This window comes from Camellia sinensis, chromosome 5 (assembly GCF_055761805.1).
Source record: "Camellia sinensis isolate YWXY chromosome 5, ASM5576180v1, whole genome shotgun sequence".
Classification (NCBI taxonomy): Eukaryota; Viridiplantae; Streptophyta; class Magnoliopsida; order Ericales; family Theaceae; genus Camellia; species Camellia sinensis.
The window spans coordinates 139,882,819-139,907,855 of NC_138965.1; the positions used below are offsets into that span (position 1 = coordinate 139,882,819).

The 25,037-nt window shown below is 35.9% G+C and overlaps 1 protein-coding gene across 1 annotated transcript; it reads left to right on the forward strand.

Annotated features, from left to right (window-relative positions):
* Window positions 1–22,534: 22,534 nt before the first annotated feature.
* Window positions 22,535–23,458, forward strand: LOC114277830 (uncharacterized). Its single transcript, XM_028219791.2, has one exon. The coding sequence runs from the start codon at window positions 22,535–22,537 to the stop codon at window positions 23,456–23,458; it is 924 nt and encodes a 307-aa protein (XP_028075592.2).
* Window positions 23,459–25,037: the final 1,579 nt, after the last annotated feature.

Genomic DNA, 25,037 nt, shown 5'->3' on the forward strand with positions numbered 1-25,037 from the left:
ATTCAATTCACATCCAACATCTATACAAAAAACCAAAAAACAAAACAAAACAAAACAAAATTCTGAGGCATTCAAACTTTAAAAATCTCCTTCCAAATATCCCAAAACATGTCTCAACCATTCTAAATCATCCAAACAAAATTCTAAAAACTTTAATTTTAATTCTCAAAGCAAAAACTAAAAAGTGGATCTCCATGTCAATTTTGTCGAGACGGCTGGGAATAAATAGAAAAATGAAAATAACTCTCATTTCGAAAGAAGGATTCAATCTCCATTAGATTGTTGCCCGCTAAATTAAGTGATATTCCCTGAAGGAAAAAAAAATGCATTAGAATAAATTTTTTGGACTAAATTACATTACAAACTTATATTTATTACTTTTTTCATTTGAACTCAAACTTATATATATATATATATATATTACTTGAGAATTTTATGGACTATGTGATCTTTGGAAAGACAAATGTTGTGATTGTGGATACCATGGTGAGCATGAATTAGTGTGCCTGTTTGGTAGCACTTAAAATCAGCTTAAATCAATTTTTAAGTTAAATTGAGTTATTTTGATATGTTTGGTAGAATTTATAGGGATAGATTATACCTTTGATTAAGCCATTTTCAGCTTAATTTGTAAGCAGCTCCGGGGGTACTTCTTGATTTGAGCTAATGCGTGCAGCTGAAATGGGGGCATTAAATGACTTAAATGCCCTTCACAATTTCTAGTTATTACAAGTGTGCCATGTATATAAACTAAGAACACTCATTCTCTCTATCTCACACAAAAGGGCGAGGCAATTTCCAGCAAACTAGGGCGATTTTCGGCGACCATCTCTCTCTCTCTCTCTCGTGTTCTCCGATTGCTCATAGTGAGCGATCTGAATCAGAGACCCTAACCATCACGATCTTTTTGCAATCTCTCTCTTCGCGATCTCTTCTCTCTCTCTCTTTTGCGATCTCATAGTAATTGCGATTGAGGCAGTGGGAGTGACGATCAACGACTACCGGCAGTGGGATGAAGAGGAAAAGAAAATGGGGCTGCCAACAGTGGGAGTGTGAAGAGGATAAGGGAGCTGCTGGTGGTGGAATTAGGGTTTTTAATTAAAAATAATAATAAATTAAAAAAGAAAAGAAGAATTAATAAATTAAAAAAATTGGTAAATTAAAAAAATTAATAAATTACTGAATAATTGGTATTTAATGAATAATTTTTATATAAGGGCAAACTTCCATTAACAATTTTTATATTATTAATTGGTATTGTGTAATAAAAAAAATTAATAAAAAAATGCAATTTATTTCCACTAATGAAAAGAAATTAAACAAAATTAACAAACAAACAAAAAAAGAAAGAAAGAAAAGAAAATAAGGAGAAAAAGACAATGGTGAAAAGGACATTTACACAACAAAAAGTTATTTCACAACTTATTTAACAAACACTACTCAGCAACTTAAATCTATAATCTAGCAGTTACACTAAACAGATTAACAGCTTCTGATTAAAGTCATAATCTATAATTTGTTAAGTTATAATATATAATTTGTTTAACAGCTGCACCAAACGGAGCCAATATCACATATGAGAAGATTATACCCATAATTTATCAATTGTGGCCAATAGGGACTCCCAACATCCTACTCCATAAAACACCGTAAAAAGTAAATATACTAGTATAATATAGTCTAAAAAATAAACAAATAACATAAAATAAGAGCTAACATGCGTTTGACTTAAAGATGAATTTTGAACATTTATGATATTGCTTGATTGACCAACAGTCTAAATAAGTTGTAAAATTTATCAATACATTACACAATTTATAAAAATACATAAATAAATAAATAAAATCAAACAATAGCTAACCTATGATTGTCTTGAAGATGAATTTTGAACATTTGTAGTGTTGCTTAATTAACTAATAGTCTAAAGAGGTTGTAGAATTTATCAATATATTACACAATTTAAAAAAATAATAATAATAAATAAATAAATAACTTAGAATAATAGCTAACTTGTAGTTGGCTTGAAGATGAATTTTGAACATTTATAGTGTTCCTTGATTGACTAGTAATCTAAAGAAATTGTAAAAGTTATCAATACTTTACATAATTTATATAAATAAAAGCATGTAAGTAATACCTTACTCAGGCCCAGCCCTAACCCAAGGCAAGCAAGACAGCCGCCTTGGGCCTCCAAAATTTATCAAAATTTAAGGGCCTCAAATATTATTAGTTCTTATAATAATAATAATCAAAGTCAAAATGGAGGCCCGGCCCAAGATTCTTCAAGTCCAGAAACAGTTCAGACAAAAGGCCCCAAAAAAATTAAGGGTTCTAAATTAGAATATGAAAAATATTAGGCAAATGTTGTAAATAATGAAATTCTATCACTTTGGCACTTCCTCGCGTCTGTCCCTTGCTGCGAAGTGTTCAAATCTCTCGAAGAAATTGTGAGAAACCGGAAGCTAAGGGCAACGAAGAAACAAATTCAGACAAGTTTACCGGCGACGATTTGACGAAGCAATTGGCAAGACATCAATCATCGAATACTAATAGTCCTCTCTCTCTCTCTCTCTCTTTCTTTTGGCCCTAAATCTTATTTATGTGCCCTAATTATTTTTGTAAATTCACCATTTTAAAAAAATAAAAAATAAAAATTATTTGAGGACTTGTGTCTGTTTTATTTAATTATTGATTTCATTATTTATGTATTTAGGGTAAACTATCAATAGATCTTAATAGTTTGACTTAATTCCCATCAAGTCCTATTGAAAATAAGTCTTGGTAAAATTGTCGCAAAAAATAATTTTTTTGTGATAATTTTTTATATATGTCGCTAAAAATTAACAATTAGTGACTTTTTTTTTATCATAATTTTTATAAATTGTCATTAAAACCTACAATTAGTGACTTTTTTTATGACAAATTTTTTTCATAAGGTAATAAGTCCACTTATTAGGATCTATACGTAAGTACCCCATTTATTTATTTATTCGAGGACTTGCTTAATTTTGATTTGTGCCCAAAATCTAATTTGCCCTATTTATTAAATCTAATTTTTGTGAGATAATGTTGTTAATTTCTATTTAATTTAAACTTTGTCATCCTTTTGTTTGGGTTGGATCAGATATTCTCTGCAATTGTTAGTGAATTCTGTTACGTGGGTGTTCTCTTAATTAGTACTTTTGCATCTAAGAAGAGCAATAGTTGATTAATTTGTTTAGTTTTTTTGTAAACTGAATTTGCTAAAATATAAAACAACAGTGTTATATTTTTATCTTTTTCAGTTCTTATAATGATTTTCTTTTTTTTTTGTATGTAAATAAATTATAGTAATGTAAGTACTTTTCATTTCCTATCCTTTTTTTTTTAAAGGCCTTAATTTTAATGGTCCGCTTTGAGTCCCGAAAAATTCAGGACCGCCCCTGACCTTACTAAGGCAAGTAGGTTGTGAAATAACTTTTATCTTCTTATTCATCATCTCATGCGAAGGTTTTAGTCTACCTCTCCCCTTGTGTCCAACATATTTCTTCTTTATGCTTTTAACTTGTACAAAGTTGGGGTCATCCACGTCTAATTCTTTAGTATCAAAATTTCCAACTCCCTTCATCATATTGTTCACTTTTACACACAATTCCTTAATTCCTTTATCAACTAATTAAGGCAGGTTTGTGCACAGATGATTGCGTTGTTAGTTTCACCATTCTTGGACAAAAATCTCTATAATGTACTAATATTAACAACTTCGGATCATCCTTATCCACTATAACATTTTCCTCCTCAATTTTGCAATCTTTTGCATCCCATCTCCATCGGCCTAATAAATACATTTTAGGAATTTTCATAACATTTATTCTATCAAGTGTTTTGATTGCATGACTACATAAAATTTTAAAGTTTTCAAATTTCATCTTGGACCTCTCCTACTACACAAAGTTAGAGAGAAATATTTTACTATTTTTTCTTATTTTTTAAGTGTATCTAGATTAGGTGTATGTTAAAAAAAAAGAATTGCCTAAAATATTTTAAAAAATACACTAAAAACAGAACAAAAGAAAAAAAATGAAAATGAAAAAACTCAATTTTTTGAAAAATGAGTTAGATTTTCTTTATGCCAATATATATATATATATATATATTTGGGAAAATAGATTTGTTCTTTGTTTTTTTCCAAAATGATAGACCCATTATCACACTTGTTTTGTGTCATTGAGAATATCTCCAACGCTTCATTAAATTTTTTATTAAATTTTAGTAAAAATTTGATTTGATATCATGCACTTTAACAATTTTCATCAATTCGGCTAGTTCTTCTGTCGTCTAATGAAGAGTAAAAAATACATAGTTCATTCCAAAATTCAATTGTCAAGGAGAACGTTCGGGCCGACGGTCACTTACAAATTTGATGAAATGACAAAACTTCCTTAATTTGATGAAAAAAAGTAACCCTCCCTTCATTTGATATATACTTGATAAAACGATAAGAGCTGAGTTCTCTTCATTTTTTCATCAAATTTAAAATTTTAGTATCTGATTTAACGGAGGATTAGAGATGGCTTGAGAGAGACAAATTTGAATGAGATGTTGTGATAAATTTTTACTCAATAAAATGAAGGGGACATAACTGCCGAGTGGTGCAGCATGTGAATGGCAATAGATTAATAATTGAGCCTTTTTATTTATTTTAAAACATGGCAATTTATTTTTAACATTCTAAAAAATAATGCTATATTTTATGTTTTGGGTGTTAAAAAAAAGACATTTTATTAGCCAAGGGGTTATTTGGGATGAATTTTTTAGTCTAATTTTTTTAACTATTTTAATTTGATTAAAAAGTTTTGTTTGGGATAAACTTTTGGTTTTTCTACAGTTTTGTGAGGAAAAAAAAGTAAAATAATTATAGTTTGGATGTGACATTTTGTTTTATTAACTTTTTAGCATATTTTGACCTATTTTGGGAAGAGAGTTGATTTTTTAACTTATTTAAATCAGATTACATCTCTACTTTTTACACGTCCTTTTAAATTTTGCACTTCCCAAAACAGTCCTTTGTCTTTTAGTGGGTTATAAATTAGCCCAAACTATCTTTCCAAACCAAGTCTAAGAATTATATAGTGTGTTTGGTTACAATTTTTTGAATTTAATTTTATGGAAATTGAGTTTTTTTTATGTTTTTTATTTTTATTTTTAGTGTATTTTTAAAATTTTAAACATTTTTTTAAAAACTTTTTTAGATACGCTTTACTTAGATGTATCTAAAAAGTAAAATATGTGTACAAGAATATTTTTAAAATTAATAAATACACAAAAATATAAAAAACATATTGAATTTGTGTATATATATATATATATTTGTATTTTTTGTATTTAGTGAATTTTTTAAAGATTTTTTCACAAAAATTATAGTTTTTAAGTATATTTATGTTAGGTGTGTCTAAAAATTAAAAAATTACTTAAAATATTTAAAAAATTCAGTGAAACAAAAAATACGAAAAATAAAAAAAAATTCTAAAAAGTGAATTTTGAAAACCAAAACCAAGCAGAGCTATTTATGAAATGTGAAAGTTGGGCTTAAAATGAAGAATAAAGGCACCGTTGGGTTTGGCTTCATAAAACTTTTTTTAGATTTTTTTTTTTAAATCTAAAACATAATTGAGTGAAAAAATGAAAAAAAAAAAATTGTTTAATTACACTTTTCACTCTTATAATTTAACTCACATTTTACTTTAATCTTTATAATTTCAATTTTAACAATTTAGACCCTATACTTTAAGTCTACTTTCAATTTTAACAAAATGTGTGGCTCAAATGGCTCGAAACTGTCAAAACGACGTCGTTTTGGCAGCAAAACGACGTCGTTTTGACAGTTTCGAGCCATTTGAGCAATGTTTTAAAAATCGGACCGGTGAACGAACCGGAAAAGGCATCGGGTGGACGGGTCACTGGTTCAACCGGTGGGTTGAATCGGAATCGAACCATGACGTAATAAATATATTAAAATTATATTTAAATAAAAATATAAGTAATAAAATTATAAATTAAAAATATTAAATTATCTTAAATATTTGTCCTAATATTTTTTTTTACGGAAAAATATAATAATATATTTTAAAATATTATTAATTTCAATTTTGGAAGATGAAATCAAATATTTAATATTCCCTCCATATGATTTTAATTCAAATAATTTGATTGAAAGGAAAGCAAAAATTTTGGAGGGATATCAAAATTTCAAAATTCCCTCCAATACATTTGATTGAATCCCACACGGATTTCTTGAGTTTTTTTGAAAGAGTTTTTTTCTTATAAATAGGTGAAAACTTTTACAATAATTTCATCAAACTCTTAATGGGATTCCTCACAAGAGGAGACCCTTGAAAAAGAGTTTCAAATTAAAATTTTCTTATATTCTTATATTTTATATATATATATATATATAAAAAATAAGAAAGAAAGAAAAGAAAGAAAATAAAAAAAACAAACAAAAAATTAAAAAAAAAAAAAGCAACTGGTCCGGTTCGATCAACCCGTGACCGGTTCACCGGTTTAACCGGTGGGTTCACCGGTTTTCAATAAATAGGCCGGTTTTTACAATTGGCCGGTTTAAGGGGGCTGACCGGACCGGAACCCCATCCGGTCATTGGTTGAACCGGCCGGTCCGGTCTGGTTTTTAAAACCATGCATTCGAGCCACAGATTTTCGGGCTTCCTATCAGTGTTGTTTTTGTTAATTTTGTCTACATGTATGCATTTGAAAATTGACAAATGTCTTAAAACTGCTAATTTTAAACTTTAATTTATACGAAATAACCAACTTAAAACCTTAAAAAATTGACAAGTGTCGCAAAATTATTAATTTTAACATCCAATTTAGACAGAATGACCAAATTAAAACTAGACTTTTAGGCCCTATTTGCGAAGAATTTTTTTTGGTTAAAATAGCCAATAAAGACAACAAAAAAAAAGAGAAAAGACTATTCTCAATAAAATAAAATGGCACATCATACCCTTCAATTAATCCGTTTTTCTCTCACAACCATTTATTCAACTAAAAAAAAATTCACAAATCATCACAAACACACTGTTTTTCATGTTATAAAATAGTCAAAAAGACCAAAAGCCAATATATGAACTAATTTTATTCAAATTGAAACTATAAAGACTACTTAAATGAAATTTGAGTCAAATTATAACGGTGAAAAGTGAAAATAATCCAAATGAAAAGTACTGATTATTTTCATATAGTTTATTTCTTTTTGGTAGGCAGAAATATTTTTTGAAAGTTTGAAATTATTTTTATAATGTTTATTTTTATCAAATTAGTTTATATTTTTTGAAAAGAAAAAGAAAATTATTTCTAAAAAGCAAACCAAACATAGCCAAAATAATTGAGCACAAATAAGGTTTAAAATAGTAATGAACTACTAAAAAATAGTCTGAAAAAATGTTGAAATTATTTATTTTGCTTATTGTTATTTTGGGTACAAAGGTTTCCCATTTATTACAGAATCATAGTATGGTTGGCCTTGATCTTGGTGTTTTTAATAGCCAAAGAGTGTTGAGAAGCCATAAATTACCGTAAGGATTGAGAAACAATTTTGTATATTTGTGACAAGCATTCAAATCATCACATTCAAATTTTGAAAGAGAAAATCATACAACTTCATCTTTGATAATGTGTGACTTTGTGCCCAACTAGCTATATATGGCTTGGATTTGTGATTATGTGGTCAAATTAATGCAATAAATATAAAATCTTGACCATGTTTGGATTCTCTTATTTTCTTTTCTATCTTAAACTAAATCATCTTATTTTCTTTTCTATCTTAAACTAAATCAACATTAGACATTGTACAATTTTTGATATTGAAGGACTTTCTATGTTTGTATCTAAGCATAATTAGTTCATTGTATTTGTATGTTCATGTTGATTTTATTTTTCAAAAATTTGAAAATTTGCTATAAATGAAAAAAAATGTAATCCCATCATCTCTACACCTAAATATGCCTTTCATTACTACAATGCTATATATAAAATATGAATTACAAGAATCACAAAATTTTTAAATTAATTTGATATCATTGAAAACTTGCCATCACCATGAAGATTATGCAATAATAGAATTACTCCAATCGTTTATCTAAAGAGTGTTTTGATACAGTTAATCAACCTTACAAGCCTCTCTACAATTATTTTTCTTTTAATTTGACAGGGGAAGATCGTTCCCAAACACCGTATTGTGGTGTTCTTAATTGGAGTTAATTTAAAACTAGACTATAAAAAAAATTCCCATCTTTCTTCATTGTTAGTAGAAAATGATATCATTTCTAATATGATTTTTGATGAGTTAAAAAACAAGAAAAAACAAAAAATACAACATGGCGCCATATCCCCAAAAATGAAAATTATTATAATGAGAATTATTTTTAGGATAGTATTTGATAGTAATTATTTTTAAAGTAGTTTTTATTTTGGCCAAAACTTCTAAATTCTCTCCCTATTAGAGGATGGCGACTTGTGATTATTATGTAGAAAAAATGAAGGTTGAAGCTTTAGTTGCATTTTAATCGAAAATATTTTTCCCTAAATAATATTTCATCTACTTATTGGATAGAATTGTTGCCATTTTGCCGTGCCTCAATTTTCTGAAATATGATACATAACACTTAAACTGAAAATATTTATTTCGCTTATTATTATTTTTGGGTACAAAGGTTTCACATTTATTACTACATCCTAATATGGTTGGTCTTTATCTTAATTTTTTGAGGAGTAATGCTATATCTACTTAAATTTTTACTAACAATCTTATTTAAAACATACATGTCCAAATATCATTGGATAGTTAAATGTTATTTACTCTGTCTATTTCCAGTTTTCAAATTTCACTTTTCAAAAAATTCTACTTTTTTGTTTTCCGTATATTTTTATTTTCACTAAATTTTTTTAATATTTTAAGCAATTTTTTAAATTTTTAGGCACACGTAACATAAATACACTTAGAAAATATAATATTTGTGAAATTTTTTTTTAAAAAAATTCACTAAATACCAAAAATACAAAAAAAAACGAAAATTCAGTACATTTTTCATATTTTTGTGTATTTACTAAATTTTTAAATATTTTTTCACAAATAAGTTACTATTTAGATACATCTAAGTAAGATATAACTAAAAAAGTAAAAAAAATTACTTAAAATTTTAAAAATATTCACTAAAAATAAAAATAAAAAAACACGAAAAATAAAAAACTCAATTTTCAGAAAACTGAAACCAAAAACACTGATTATTTTTTTGACAACCAATTATATTTGGCCTGTTGTATTTTTAGTAAGATTTTTAATATATATAGAATTATTAGGTGTGTTTGGTTTGTGTTTTTGGATAAATTTTCAAAACATATTTTGGGAGAGAGTTTAGAAATTTTTTTGGTTTGTTTGGTTGTATATTTTGAAAATAGTTTTGAAATTTGGGGTGATTTGATATTTTGTTGTAGTTGAGTATATGTATATGAGAGAAAAAATAACTAAAAGTGAGAGAGAAGAGAGAAAAAATGAATGATTAATGTATAGGAGAGAAAAAGTGATTTTGAAAAAAAAAATTGAACCAAATAAAATTTTAAAATTTTTTCTCAAAAATTATATTTTGAGATACAAACTGAACAAGCCCATTGTTTTTTGAATGACCAAACCACATAAAAAAGTGTTGGGAAGTCCTAAATTATGGTAAGGATAGAAAAGTAATTTTGTATGTTTGTGACAAGCATTCAAATTTGAAAGAGATAATCATATAATTACATCATAGATATAGTATGTGACTTTGTGCCTAACTAGCATTACAGCTGGATGTGATTTGTGATTATGTGGAATTAATGCAATAAATATAAAATCTTGACCATGTTCTTATTGCATTGTCTTATTTCCATTTCTATCTTTATAGACTAAAGCAATGTCTGACATTGCACAAGTTGTGATATATACTTACCATGTTTTACAAAAGTTAACTAGTTGTTTGTATTTGTATGTTGACATTGGTTTTAAATTTCAAATTTTGAAACTAATGATTATAAATAACATTTAAGATGCTTATTACTTAACCATACATAAGGAACACCATGTCACTGATTTTCTTTGGGAAAATCCAGCTTTTGAAAAATGAATCTTATCCAAATAAGATGCATTCTTTTCAATATATATATTTTTTGTTAATGGCATAAACATAGGAATAAATAACTTTTGAGACTCTTTTGTATTAATGGACTATAACAATTTCGTTGAACACTGATCTCTCACTTTTGATAGTTATGCGCCTGTACGAGTACGAAATAATCTTCTCGTATAATCCTATTGATTAAGTTTGCGCTCTTCCAAACGTCGTCATTTTACCTCCTGAAAACACAAACGTGAGCTAGCTGGCGAGTGTATGCCGGATACCTCTCCGATGCCTAAGTTAGCAAAATAAACAAATAGACAAAAGCTCTGTGTATTCGAGAATCAAAGTTGTGATACTTGTACATAGGTTCTGTTATGAGCTTTTATAGTTTTTGCTTAGCATAATCCTAGTAGGACTCTTGCTCCTCAATGTAGAGTCTTCCTTGGAATCACACTCCTGGAAGATAATGCTTATCCTTCCACACCCTCCTCACTGTTTAAACCAAGTGAGATGGTTTTACCACGGTTGAATAACAAAGCAACCGGGCTAACATATGCTAACGTGGCCAGTTTCACCGAACTTTCCTTAGCTCGGTTCTACCTTGTTTTACCCTAGCTCGGTATCAACTTGTTTGCACAACACAACTCCTTGTACCCCAGTTCAGAATACTCGAACCGAGCTAAATTCCGTCATCCATGACCGGGCTAACAGAGTCCAGCGGCGAAGCCCATTCTACTCAGCCCATAGCTCGGCGTGCTTTTTCCCAATCCTAGCTCGGGCCAGACTTACGCTTTTTACCCTCTCAATTGCCCCTTAATTCCATCTGCGTAGCATGATTAGGATTACTTGTTACCAGCCGAGCTAAAAGTTCAAACCTTCAGCCGCGCTAAATTGTTATCGGGCTACCGATTTGTCTGGTCAAAAAACGTCTTTTTAGTCATGCTGTACATCTGAATCGCTTTCTATTGCCATAGGCATGTGCCTGGCCCCTATTGGTTGAATACAACTATCAACGCCATCTTCGTACCTCGCGAATTTTGAACAGTCCCACCCAAATCTAGGTTTTATACAAAAAAAACCCTATTTTTTCAAATCAAAACATTTCACTATTCATCTTCTTTCTCTTGCCTTCTGAGCCTCCATTTCTCAATCACAGCATCTGCAATAACTTGTGCTCCTATCTAGCGTCTTCATCGTTTGGAACTTCATCCTCTTCTTTTAAGACTGTAAGTGACTCAATCCCTCACTTTTTCCATTTATTTCGTGAATATGTATAGTATAGATGTATATACACATATATTTTCCAAAACACACTCTGTAGTTTTGCTCAAATAGGTAATGAAGCACGAAAACTCAAAAACCAGACCCCCAAACCATAACCACCTTGGTTGAATCGTCAATGAATTTGGAATGTGATCCTTTCGATTGAGAATAGCACCATGACCGAACTAGGAGCTAGTTTGTGATAGGCGCACACTCGACCGAACTAGCACACCTTACCCAACGACCGAGCTAAGATCCAGAATGCTTAATAACCATGCTAAAAACTTACGTAATGACCGAGCTAAGCGTTACAAACCTTTTAGCCGATCTAAAGTTTCTTTATTTTCCCCTATTTTTAAGCCCGGTTTAGTTATCTGGGCATAACACTTTTCATCCTCACTTTGCAGACTTTGACTAGGTTGGCCAAGCACACCTTTGCACACTCAACCAAGATGCTCAACGTCATCTCACCACCGAACTAGGACTCCGGGCTAAGTTATACACAATTTAAGTTATAAATGGGTAAATACCGGTTCCTAGTAAACTCCTTTGGGGCCATCGCCGAATTTCGCAGGGATTACAACATCCCCGACGATGTTCACCTTTCTTTAGCCGAGCTAGGCACAATACCCTGGGAAAAAAAGGGCTTCGTCCCTTTCACCGTGATATCCATTGTTGAAGCTGGACTTCAATTTCCTATTCAACCACTATTATGCGAATTCCTTAGGCAGACTAGAATATGCCCAACCCAACTCAGCACCAATTCTTACAGAATAATAAATGGCATCGCCGAGCTAAATCGCCAGCTTAGCCTCAACCTCAATTTAGCTGAGCTATTTCACCAATACTCACTTGGCCACAAATGAAGACAGCTGGGTATATTATTTAAGAATAAGGAGACGCCGAGAGAAAATAATCAAAAACACACCGGACAAAGACGTGAATGATGACGACTTTTTCTGGGTTTCTGGTAATTTTGAAGACCAGGAAGCCCCAATACCGAGATACGGAATTAACTGGAATAAAGGAGTAGCCAGTATGAATACCTCGGCTTAACTTGTCTGATTTTTGCTCTTGTCGCTTACAACTTCTACACCGTGCTAACTGTTTTCTTTCTCCATGTGCAGACTTGAACCAACTAAAGTCACAATATCAATACCCCAACTTAGACGCTCTTCGCGCCGTACTTCGATATTGCGACCGAGGTTGGGCCGAGTTACTTAACTTCGAACCGACCTACACATATAGCGGAAGGAGGAAGACCAGGGTGTCAGACTTTCTCCTTGAGCCTTCACCCGAACCAGATCCCACACTTCCTCAAATTAGGCTGATCCCACTAATAGAGGAACAAGAGATGGCTAAGAAAAGAGCAGTCAGAGCACTCATCACTGCACCAGCTGTCGGGGACCAAACCATGGTACCACAAGCTGGCCAAACACATGAGGTCGTGGTAGCGCTTCCAACAACCCAGGCCTTATCATCTCGGTCTAATAAGTGTGCTCACACCTCCGCGACCGAGCCACGTCTTGTTGATGAAGACGACACCACACTCCCACAGTCCACACAACCGAGCCCAGAACCAGTGCGTTCTAACCGGGCTAGCCCTTCAGAGTGGGCACCAAGAGTGACCTACAAGAACCGGGCCATAACAAACACAGATTCAGGGGTCGGTAAAATAGACCACTCGCTCGCCTCCAACCTCGCTAAAAGCGTATGCTTGCCAGCCGACATGGAGCATCATGATCATCTGACCGAGCTGAAGGCCATTTGCTCGGCAACAAAGTTAATAGTTCTGGTAAGTTTCTCTTCTTGTCTTTCTAATTTGTACATCTGTCAGCGCGGTTTTAACCATAATTGCTATCTCTCCTTTTGCAGGCCATGTGTAAGAATCATGTCGCTCACAAGCGCGTGTTGGAGCTACGTAAGACCACACGGCTGGCCATGGTAGAGGCCAACGCTAAGACGGCTGAGCTAGAAGAATCCAAGCAAAAAATGGCCGAGCTTAAATATGAAGTTACCTGGCTCATCGGCAGAGGCAGATAAGCAGAAGGCTTTGGCCAAGCAGAAAGACAAATATCTGTGCGAGCTGGCCAAGCTTGAAAAAAGAAAGATACTGAGATCGCCCTGCTAAAGAAGAGCGCGGACGATGCGGAAGAACACAGCTACAACAAATGGAAGGCCACCTACATCCTTTAGTACGAAGCTGCCAAGGACATATTTTTCAAATGTGGATGGAAGGCAGCCGTGTCAAAGCTCGGTTATGGCCCAGAGACCGAGGTCTTTCAGAACCCTCCTCCCCACTTTATTCCAAGCTACATGGCAGAGTATGCCAATACCATTCAGAAAAATTTCTTGAAGTAGGGGAGGAAAATGAAGCATCCCTAGAGCCCAACAACACCCCGGCAATTACCAATGATCCTGGTCTTCAAATCGCTCAGTCAACTCGGGTGGAGCCCCCGGTGCGCAGTACGGTTAAAGATGTGACCGACCTTCCAATTGGAACCAGACTACGGAGTGATGAAACTCTAGTTGACCTGGATGCAAACCTGGATGATCTTTTTACCTGACTTTGTATTTTTCTTCTTTTGATATCAATTTCTGAAAGCACTTTGTAACCGGGCTGGAGCCCCTTATTGTAATGCAATTTCCAATCTTGAATGAAATCCGTTGTTTTTGTCCGTCTTTTTGTTCGGTTTATTTCATACCTGTATTTATTTTTCAACTCTGATTTGTATGAATTTTTTAACATTTTTTGGCTGAGATACTTATCTCGGTCATGGAGCCTTGTAATCTGTTTGGTCATACCTGCCAAGTCTTTTTAGCCTAGATCTTTATCTCGGCTGGAGAGAACTCAAAGTTGGTTTTTATACCCAACCTTTCTTCAGCCCAGGTCCTTATCTCGACTAAAGAGTACTCAAAGTTGGTTTTTCCAGCCAACCTCTCTTTAGCCTAGATCCTTATCTCGGTAAAAGAGTACTCAAAGTTGGTTATTCCAGCCAACCTCTATTCAGCCTAGATCCTTGTCTCGACTGAAGAGTATTCAAAGTTGGTTATTCCAGCTAACCTCTCTTCAGCCTAGATCCTTATCTCGGCTAAAGAGTATTCAAAGTTGGTTATTCCTGCCAACCTCTTTTCAGCCTAGATCCTTATCTCGGCTGAAGTGTACTCAAAGTTGGTTTTTTCAGCCAACCTCTCTTCAGCCTAGATCCTTATCTCGGCTGAAGTGTACTTAAAGTTGGTTATTCCTGCCAACCTCTCTTTAGCCTAGATCCTTATCTGGCTGGAGAGTATTCAAAGTTGGTTATTCCTGCCAACCTCTTTTCTGTTGCCCCTAGCTGACAATGACTGAGAATAACTTTTACAATAAGAAGACTTTATGCTAAAAAAGTAAACTACTTGTATTATTTGAAAAAAGGAAAAACTACACTTATTCTAAGAAAAAAGCTAAAAATAAAATAACTTAAGATTGGCAGTATTTCATGGCCTGGGAACAGCCTTGCTGTCTCCAACTTCCAAGTAATATGCCCATTTTCCTGCTAAGCCAACCACTTTAGGCCCTAACTTGTCATCTCCGGGTACCAGAGTGTTTTCCATTACTTTGCGCAGCACCCAATCTCCAATCTTGAATTGCCTCGTATGTACCGTCTTGTTATATTTTCTGGATAACTCTTGCTGGTATAAGGCGATGTGAACCTGTGCTCTTTCTCTTCTCTCTTCTGCTAGGTCAAGTTCCAAGGTTATGGCTTCTCCATTCAAGTCTGGGTCAAAATTTTCACTTCTAATGGTGGGGAGGCCTACTTCTAGTGGGATTACCGCCTCCATGCCATAGGCCAAAGAAAAAGGTGTTTCACCAGTTGACCGCCGAGGTGTGGTGCGGTAAGCCCATAGAACATGAGGAAGCTCCTCAGCCCACTTGCATTTTGCTCTTTCCAACCTTTTCTTTAAACCATCCAAGACAACTTTGTTTAATGTTTCTGCCTGGCCATTTGCTTGAGGGTATACTGGTGTAGAGTTGTAAAATTCTATCTTGTATTCCTCACAAAAGCCTCTAAAGATTTTGTCGTCGAACTAAGTACCATTGTCGGATATCAAAGCCTTTGGTATGCCGAATCGGGTTATGATATTCTGCCAAACGAACTTCGTAACATCTTTTTCCTTTATTGATGCGAGTGCTTCAGCCTCTATTCACTTCGTGAAGTAATCCGTTGCTGCAAGAAAGAATTTTCTGTTGCCGAGTGCTATTGGAAATGGCATTTCTCATACTTCTTGACATACTTTTCTGAATCTGCTTGCATGTAGGGCCACCAATATCCTTGTGAAATTGCTCTGTAGGCCAATGATCTTCCCCCTTGGTGGCTTCCGCATATACCTTTATGTATCTCAAATAAGAATGCATCGACCTTGCTAGGATGGACACATTTCAAGTAAGGTCCTGTGAAGGATTTTTTGTATAACGCCAATGACGGAGAGAGCCAAAATCGCTGTGACTTTGCTCTGATCTTGTTGGCCTCTTTCTTCTCTTCAAGTAAGATGTCATCTTTTAAGAATACAATAATGGGATCCATCCATGAAGGGCCTAGTTCGGCACAACATACCTCTGTTACGTCGGGTTCTTCAATACTTGGTCTGGGTAAGAAGTCGATCAGTAATGAACGTGGGATAGATGTGTCTGCCGTGGAGGCGAAACCTGCCAGTTTGTCTGCCCTATTGTTTTCATCTCGACCGATCTGCTCTATTCGTACTACTTCGAACTTCCTTTCTGACAAACTCTTGGTACTTAGCCATCCTCTCATATTTTGCCTCGTAGTCACCTGAAATCTGGTTTACTACCAGTTGGGAGTCACTGTAAACCATTAGCTCGGTGGCCTTCATGTAGAGTGCTGATTTTAGGCCTGCTAGAAGTGCTTCGTACTCTGCCTCATTGTTTGATACTAGGAAGCCAAGGTTGACTGCTTGTTCCACTACCAGGCCAACTGGTAAGATGAGGACTATGCCAAGTCCTGCACCGTGCCTATTGGATACTCCATTCACGAAGAGCTTCCACATCTCTCCAACGAATAGCTTCCGGCAAGTGGAGGGACTGAATGATGTCTTGGGGTCATAAATGTTGCTGATGTTTTCTTCCAAGTCCATGCCTACTGTTGGGGTTTGCTCTTCATTTTCTGACTGTACCAAGTTTTAACTTGTTGATGAGTCTTTGCCGGGTATAGCACGGTCTGCCTCTTCCTCCCTTTCTTCAATCTGGTATGCCTTGGGATGTGGCTGGGTATCTTGTTTTGGGGGCTGCACAATTCTTGCGGCACTTTCCATCTCCTTTTTCGGTTGTATCAGTTAAGTCAACTGGGCAGATGTGATGGCTTCCTGGTGTGAACTCAGCCACAAAGTCTGCCAGAGCTTGGACTTTTATTGCGGTTTTGGGTTGGAACTTGATGTCGAACTGTCCCAATTTCACCGCCCATTTCAAGATTTGTCCAGAAAAGTTTGCCCTCTCAAACAAAGCTTTTAAGGGAAAAGCTGTTAGGACGATTATGGTGTGGGCGTGGAAGTAATGTGATAACTTTCTTGAGGCCATCATCAAAGCTAAGGCCAGCTTTTCCAATGGAAGGTACCTGGTTTCTGCCCCCCGCAAGGTCTTGCTAACATAAAAGATAGACAGGTGTTGGATTCCTTCCGCTCTAACCAACACTGCGCTGACTGCATGCTGTGAAACTGCTAAGTACAAAAATAGTTCTTATCCAGATACTGGGGTTACTGGCAATGGAGGAGAAGTCATGTAGTCTTTCAGGCTTTCTAGGGCGCGATCGCATTCTTCATCCCACTTAAATTTGGCCTTCAGCGCTTGGAAGAATGGTCGACATCTGTCTAATGACCGATTTATGAATCGGTTGAGTGCGACAGCTAGGCCAGTGAGATGCTGCACCTCTTTTACTGTGTTGGATCTCTCTAGATCCTGGATTGCTTTAATCTAAGAGGGGTCTGCTTCTATACCTCGGTTGGTCACTAGGAAGCCTAGGAATTTGCCTGATCCTACGCCGAACGCACACTTAGATGCATTTAGATGCAACTTGTTCTTCTTTAGGATTTGGAACATTTCGTCTAGGCGCCTGAGATGGTCTTTCTCATCTTTGCTTTTGATCACCATGTCATCTATGTAAGCCTCCATTGTTTTGCCTAACAATGGTTCAAACATTTTGGTGACCATCCATTGGAATATGGCCCCTGTATTTTTTAGGCCAAAGTGCATGACTTTGTAACAATACAATCCTCTAGGCGTTGTAAAAGATGTGACCTCCTGGTCTGGCTCATACATAGCGATCTGATGGTAACCTCTATACGCATCAAGAAAGCTAAGTCGATTGTGCCTTGCCATCAAGTCTACCAGTTGGTCTATCCTGGGTAAGGGAAAACTATCCTTTGGGCATGCCTGTTGACGGTTTTGTAGTCCACGCAAATACGCCATTTTCCATTCTTCTTTGGCACTACTACAGTATTGGATATCTACCTGGGATAGTGTACTTCTCTGATGGCTCATACCTTTCGCAAGTTTCCCACTTCCTCTGCCACTATCTCCACGTGGTGAAGTGCTAATCTGCGAGTACGCTGTATAATTAGTCTAGCAATTGGGTGGACATTCAGTTGGTGACAGATGAAGTTTGGGTCAATGCCAGGCATGTCGTATGGTGTCCATGCAAACACTTCGATGTTAGAGGCTAAGAATTCTATGATCTCTATTCTCTCAGTGCTGGATAACGACGAGCCGAGCAAAAAGAACTTTTTTGGGTTCTTTTCATCTATCCTTACCTCTACCAAGTCTTCCACTGCCATCTGTTCTACTGCCTTGCCAACATCCGTAAATAGTTCATTGCTCTCTAGCTCTTCTACTATCTGTACATATCCTTTTGTAGTCTGGCTGCCATTTACTGTAACGAAGCACTGTTTTGACATGATTTGGTCTCCCAAGACTTCTTCAATTACTCCGGCTTCGTTGGAGAACTGCAGTGCTTGATGGTAGGTTGACGCTACCGATCGCATGGCGTGCAGCTATGTTCTTCCCGAGATTATGTTGTAAGTGGAAGGGACCTTCAATACCCAGAATTCCACTTGTTTAGTCATGGTCCTAGCTTTGACTGGGAGGATTATCTTGCCTACTGGCCATTCTGGCATGGAGTTAAAGCCAACTAGGGGGGATGTTGCAGGGGCCAAGTCTTTGTCCTCTAGTTTCAGCTGTTTGAAGGTTTCATAATACATTATCTCGGACGAACTTCCTTGGTCAATCAGGATTCGATTGATGTGGAAGTTCTTAACGCGTAAAGTTACCACCAGTGCGTCATTGTGAAGGCAATGTAGCCTTGCTAGGTACTTGTCTGAGAAGGATATGACGTTCGTAGCCTCTGTTTTGCCCTTTTTGAAGGCGGGTTATGCACTTAGCACCTCCTTCAGGTGCTTTGCCTTCTTTATCATCCCGCTGAGTTCATAAACCCGCTCAGGTTCAATGATCCTATGAATAACATTTATTACGCCTTGGGGTGGTCCGTTCACCGGCATCCTGTTTGGCCCGTTAAGGTCCTGAGGGGTAGGTTGTGTTCCCTCTTTAATATACTGGTCTAGGTGACTAGCAGCTACTAATTCTTCCAGATGTTGCCTCAGAGGTGTGCAATTTTCAATTAGGTGCCCCTTCTCATCATGGAAGGTGCAGCGGGACCTCTCGTCGTAGCCTCTTTGTGCTACTTCCAACTTGGCTGGCCGCCAAACGAAGGGTTCATTCTTTAACTCGCAGAGAATTCGGTCGATGGGTTTATTGAACACGGTGGTGATGGCAGTGCGAATTCTTAACCTCATTTTTTCTGGGTCCTCCATGTTGCCTCGTCTGCCTCGTCTATTCCTGTTAGGTTGTTCTACCATGTAGACTTTTGCTGCAGTCGTTTTGTCTGGCATTACTGTTGAGCTAGATTTTACTTTAGCCCGAGCGCTATCTTCCTCCACGCGGATATGTTGGTGCACCTTCTCCATTAGGGCCTTCATCGTGAGGGGTGGCATCATAGTAATTGAGTCCCTCAACTTGTTTCCGACTGGTAGACCCCTTTTGTATTACGCGATGGCAAGATTTGTGGGGCAATCTCCTATCTTGTTGAAAGTCTCCCAATATCGACCATTGTAGGATTTCAACGTCTCCTTGTCGCCCATGTTGATGAAGAGTAGCTGATCGATCTCCACTGGTGTCTTGGTGTTCGTTCTGAACCTAGTCACGAACGCTAATGCCAATTGTGCCCAGGAAGCGATGCTGCCTTCTGGTAGCCTTTCGAACCAGGTTAGACCTAGGTCGCCAAGGCTGGATGGGAATAGGATACACATCAGGGCCTCATTCCGCCGGTATACTGCCATAACCTGGCTCAAGTGGCTCAAGTGCATGTAGGGGTCTGTCTTCCCCTCATAAGTGGTGAATTTGGGCTGGTGGAAGGCCGAAGGTAGTGGTGCGTTCTCTATTGCCAAAACAAACGGCGAGCTCTACAACCTTACTAATACCTTATCCGTTAGTTCGTAAGCAAGGCGAGGCATTGGCATCCCTACTTCGACACTTCCATGTATCCTAAAGGCCAGTCGTTGTAGTGCTGAAACTCTGCATGGGTCGCGAGCCCTAGTGTCCTCCTTCTATCGGGCCCTCTCCTCAAGTACTGTTCGTAAGTCTGCTGACCTAGGCAACTCTGTGTGCCTGGATGTCGTTTGGTATGTGTGTAAGGGCCGATAGGTGCTTCCCTCAGTACACGACCTCTCAGTTCTCGTTCTCTCAGATCTAGAGTAACGAGTCCTGGAAGCCCTCGATTGAGTGTCGCCTGTTCTAAGGCTCCTACTTTCTGCTTGCGATGGTGTGGTATGCCTATCACGATCCTCCGAGTGGCGAGGGGGCATGTTGCCTTTGCACCACTCTCCTGTCGCCACCCCTTTCCTTTTTATCTGGCGCTTCATTGTCTCCATGTTTGCCGCCATCTTCCTAATTAACTCGTCCTGCTCCTTTACGCGATCTTCCAGAACTTGAGGGTCCAACCTTCGCCTCTGCCTTTCAAGGCTTTGAGAGTGACGGGGGCTTGCGCCCTTCTCTCTCTTGCGTCCCTTTTGGAGTTCCGTCGCTGGCGCTCTAAATCTACCATAGGTGGGACAGAAGGCAATCCTTCGCGCCTCCCAGCCCCTTCCAGGGTTTGCCCATCAATAACAGATTGCGGCGAGTCTTCATTGTGCGTCATTGCTTCCAACTAGAAAGGAAAGCTTGATCAAGTAGTTTTGTTCTTTGTGGAATTCCCACAGACGACGCCAATTGTACGAGCACGAAATAATCTTCTCATAGAATCTTGTTGATCAAGTTTGCGCTCCTCCAAACGTCGTCGCTTTACCTCCTGAAAGCACAAACATGAGCTAGCCGGCGGGTGTGTGCCGGATACCTCTTCGATGCCTAAGTCAGCAAAATAGACAAATAGACAAAAGCTCTGTGTATTCAAGAATCAAAGTTGTGATACCTGTACATAGGTTCTGTTATGAGCTTTTATAGTTTTTGCCTGGCATAATCCTAGTAGGACTCTTACTTCTCAATGTAGAGTCCTCCTAGAATTACACTCTTGGAAGATAATGCTTTCCACACTTTTCTCACTGCTTAAACCAAGTGAAATGATTTTACCACGGTTGAATAACAAAGCAACTAGGCTAACATATGCTGACGTGGCCAGTTTCACCGAACTTTCCTTAGCTCGGTTCTACCTTGCTTTACGTAGCTCGGTATCAACTTGTTTGCACAACGCAACTCCTTGTACCCCAGTTCAGAATACTCGAACCAAGCTAACTTCAGTCATCCATGCTTGTACCGGGCTAACAGAGCCCAGCGGCAAAGCCCATTCTACTCAGCCCATAGCTCGGCGTGCTTCTTTCCAGTCCTAGCTCGGCCTAGACTTACGCTTTTTACCCTCTCATTAGAGAGAACAATTCACCTTGTAACTCATTTATTCAGTCAAGTGTTATTAAGACGTTGATCAAACTATCGTAGGCCAGTTTATCATTGTTTTTGTTATGTTGCCATAAGCCTTACTAACATGGGAACCCCCGGTTTTAAAAAGTCTATAAGCATTCGGTTCTTATTAATTGTTACTAGTATTCTTAATTTTGGCAACGAAAGTAAACCATTAGGTCCTTGTATGTACTTCCATAGTCTCAAGAACTAAAAATATGGCATTCATTACAACAATGCTATATATGAAATTTGAGCTATAACCATCATATTTTTTTTGAATTAATTTGGTATATCATTAGAAACTTGCTCTCATCATGAAGATACTTAGGTAACAAAATCCAATTACTCAAATCATTGAGGGAAAAAAAAGGTGTTTAATATTGTTATAATAAACTCTAGGGGTGTTTGGAAAGTATGTTAGATGTTAAAATAGATAATAAATATATAATAGGTTAAAATAGTTAATAAGAAAAAATATCATATCTAAATCATAATTTTTTTTTTTCTTACAACTATCAAATCAATTACCAAAAAAAAAAAAAAAAGTCAACAAACTTTTCAAAAAAATACTTTTTTTAGTCAGGCTAAAATAAAAAATAAAAAAAAAAAAACTAAAAAACCAATTAAACTTCAAGCCTCTATATTGTTTATGATTTGATGTGTCTTTTTAATTATTTTTCTTTTACGTTGACAAGGCAAGATATTCTTTCATATGTACTGTCTTTTTTTCACTTTTTCCCGGTATTTAAAAACATGGGAATTTTTATTTTTTTTAGGGTAATGGGTCAAAGCATCTATTCACACTACATTTTTTTTTTTGGCAACGACGATGTAATAGGGAGAGTTAATACGACTTTAATGTGAGATACAAAAATAGCAGTTAAAGTAATATTTTTAGGAAATATTACATGTATTACAAGCTTTGTGAAGAAACAAAGATCACAGCAAGCACTGTCATCTACTGGCTAATTTGCTTACATAACAGTTATGCAATGATTGTGCTACAGAGATATCTTTCCATACATTTAAGGATTCAGCATTAAACTCTCTCTTCTTATTTAAGCACCATCACATTGCTCTTTTCATTCATCATATTCCAAAAGGCATTGTTGTGTTGTGTGATACTGCCATGGAAGCTCCCGGTTCCGACCAGCCATGTCCCTCCGAGGCCTCCAGTATCTCCGCTGCTTCGCACGAAGGCAGAGATGAGGAGATGAAGACGAAAATGATGATGAAAGAGAAAAACCATGTTGAAGGGTCCGATAAATCAAAATCGCACCTTTTGCTTGATCTCAAGCTCTCAAACAACAATGGTGACGATGATGAGGACGATACGAGAGATCATGGGTCGAAGCCAGAAGTCGATATTTTCAACAGCTCGAATGGGGGTTCTTCCCAAGTATGTGAGTCGTCAAAAATTAGGATTTTCTCGTGCAACTACTGCAAGAGAGAGTTTTCGACTTCTCAGGCTTTGGGAGGGCACCAAAATGCCCACAAACAAGAGCGTGCACTTGCAAAAAGGCGACAGAATAGTATGGATGTAGGACCTTATGGATTTGGGCATCCACCACCGTATCCTTATTATTCTCCTTATTCATCTTATCCTTTTCAAATCCCGTCTTCCTTTAACAGATCTCCACTCGGGATTAGAATGGACTCCATGATACACAAACCCTCCTCTCCCTCTTTTCCATGGACCTCGTCGTCGCCCCCAGGGTACCGGTATTTAGGACACGACGGGTGGCCACCTAGGCCATCAACCTCGTTTGTGGTGAACCCACAATCACAATCGTCGACCTTTGATCGGCTAAGAATGATGGAAGGGTTTCAGGCACATAATAATATTGGTGGGTTTGGTGGTGGTGCTGCTACTGCTGTTGGGTCATCCACTTCTAGGTTTCACAACTTTGGAGGTGGTGATGGTTCTTCAGCAGCAAGTACTGCAATCACAACTACTGATCATGGTGAGAAGAATCTTTGGACCCGACTCGGATTTTCGGAAAGTAATCCTCCGGATGATGATCCTGATCTTGATTTGAATCTCAAACTTTGAAGAAATTGTTTTAGTATTTGAAATTATGGTTTTAGCTTCTTTTCTTTTTTTAAAAAAAATTCACAGTGTTTAATTTTCGCAGTTCTTATGTTTTTTTGGGATTCATCAGTTTTTTTTTTTTTGGCTTGCTATTTTAAATTGTTATTTTGTCTCATAGCAAGAATTTTACATAAAATAAATTGTGTGATGTTCGGATTTAACTGTTGTATAATAAATTTTATATTGTGTAATTGAACAACAGTAAAAAAAAAAAAAAAAAAAAAAAAAAAAAAACTGAAAGAGGAGAAAATGCTAGAGATTCACATAATCCACCATTCAATTTAATTATTGGATTTGTAACAAATATTAAAAATTAACATGTATGGTTAAATTAAGTGAGTATTTTAGAAGTTTTGATTTTTTCAAAAGAAAATAAAATTTTAATTATTAAAATTTATATTTAATATAAATCTAGTTTGAAATATTTTCAAAACAAATTTCACAAAACAGACATATTTGATAAAAAAATCAGACATTTAGAATTCAAAAAAATTTTAAATTCAAATAGAAAAAAGAAACGGAGAATTACATCATAGTTTATGTCAGAAAAAAAATTATAAAAAAATGATAAATATTAATTATTAAATTTATAAAAAAAAAATTGCTAATGTGTAATATTTTTTTAAAAACTCCCTGGTAATTTCCCCAAAAGGAAACAAAAAAAAAAAAAGACAAACAAATGGCAAATGAGTTTTAAAAATATTTCACATAATAAACCAACATTTAATTGTCTAACAAACTTAAAATGCTTGTCCTTCAAGTTGGATGTGAGCTAAAATGCTTCAAAATTTTGATAAATTACAGTTTGGAAAATGTTTGAGCCTTACAATTGTATTATACAATGATATGATATCATATATATCAATTTTTAATTTATTACACATCTAATTATATAAAATCTAACTTCCTTACCATATCATTGAAGTGAATTTGTAGATCTAAAAATGTGAGCTTTTAGAATTATTCACAAACTTAATGTAGAACTCACCCCATGGCCACCACAGGCCAATGTCATTGACTACCCCACAATCATGCCAAGGATTACCACCAGCAACGCCAACCCATCACCACCCATTAGGGATGGTTACGGGGCGGGTTTGTCATCCCCTATCCTCGCTCCCGCCCTAACCCCAACCCTGTTACGGGTAAAAAATTTTAACCCCATTCCCATCCCAGCGGATACCCAACCACATTTCAAATAGCTAAAAAAATTGAGAATCATTTAAATTCTTAACACACTAAATAATTTCTCTTATTTCCATATATATAAACAGTGAGACTTTTAGTATTATTATTTATTTATATTAAAACAAAACCATATACTTTTAGTGTTTTTTTTTTATATCTAATTATATTACATATGTATACATGTATATTATTTAGGGCAAATTACACAAATAGTCCCTGTACTTTACCTTGTGTGTCATTTTGGTTCCTGACATTTCAAATTGCTCGATTTAGCCCCTTAATTTAACGAAGCATGTCAATTTCGTCCAATAATTGATGCATGTTTGAAATTATGGACGAAAAACCAGCACCT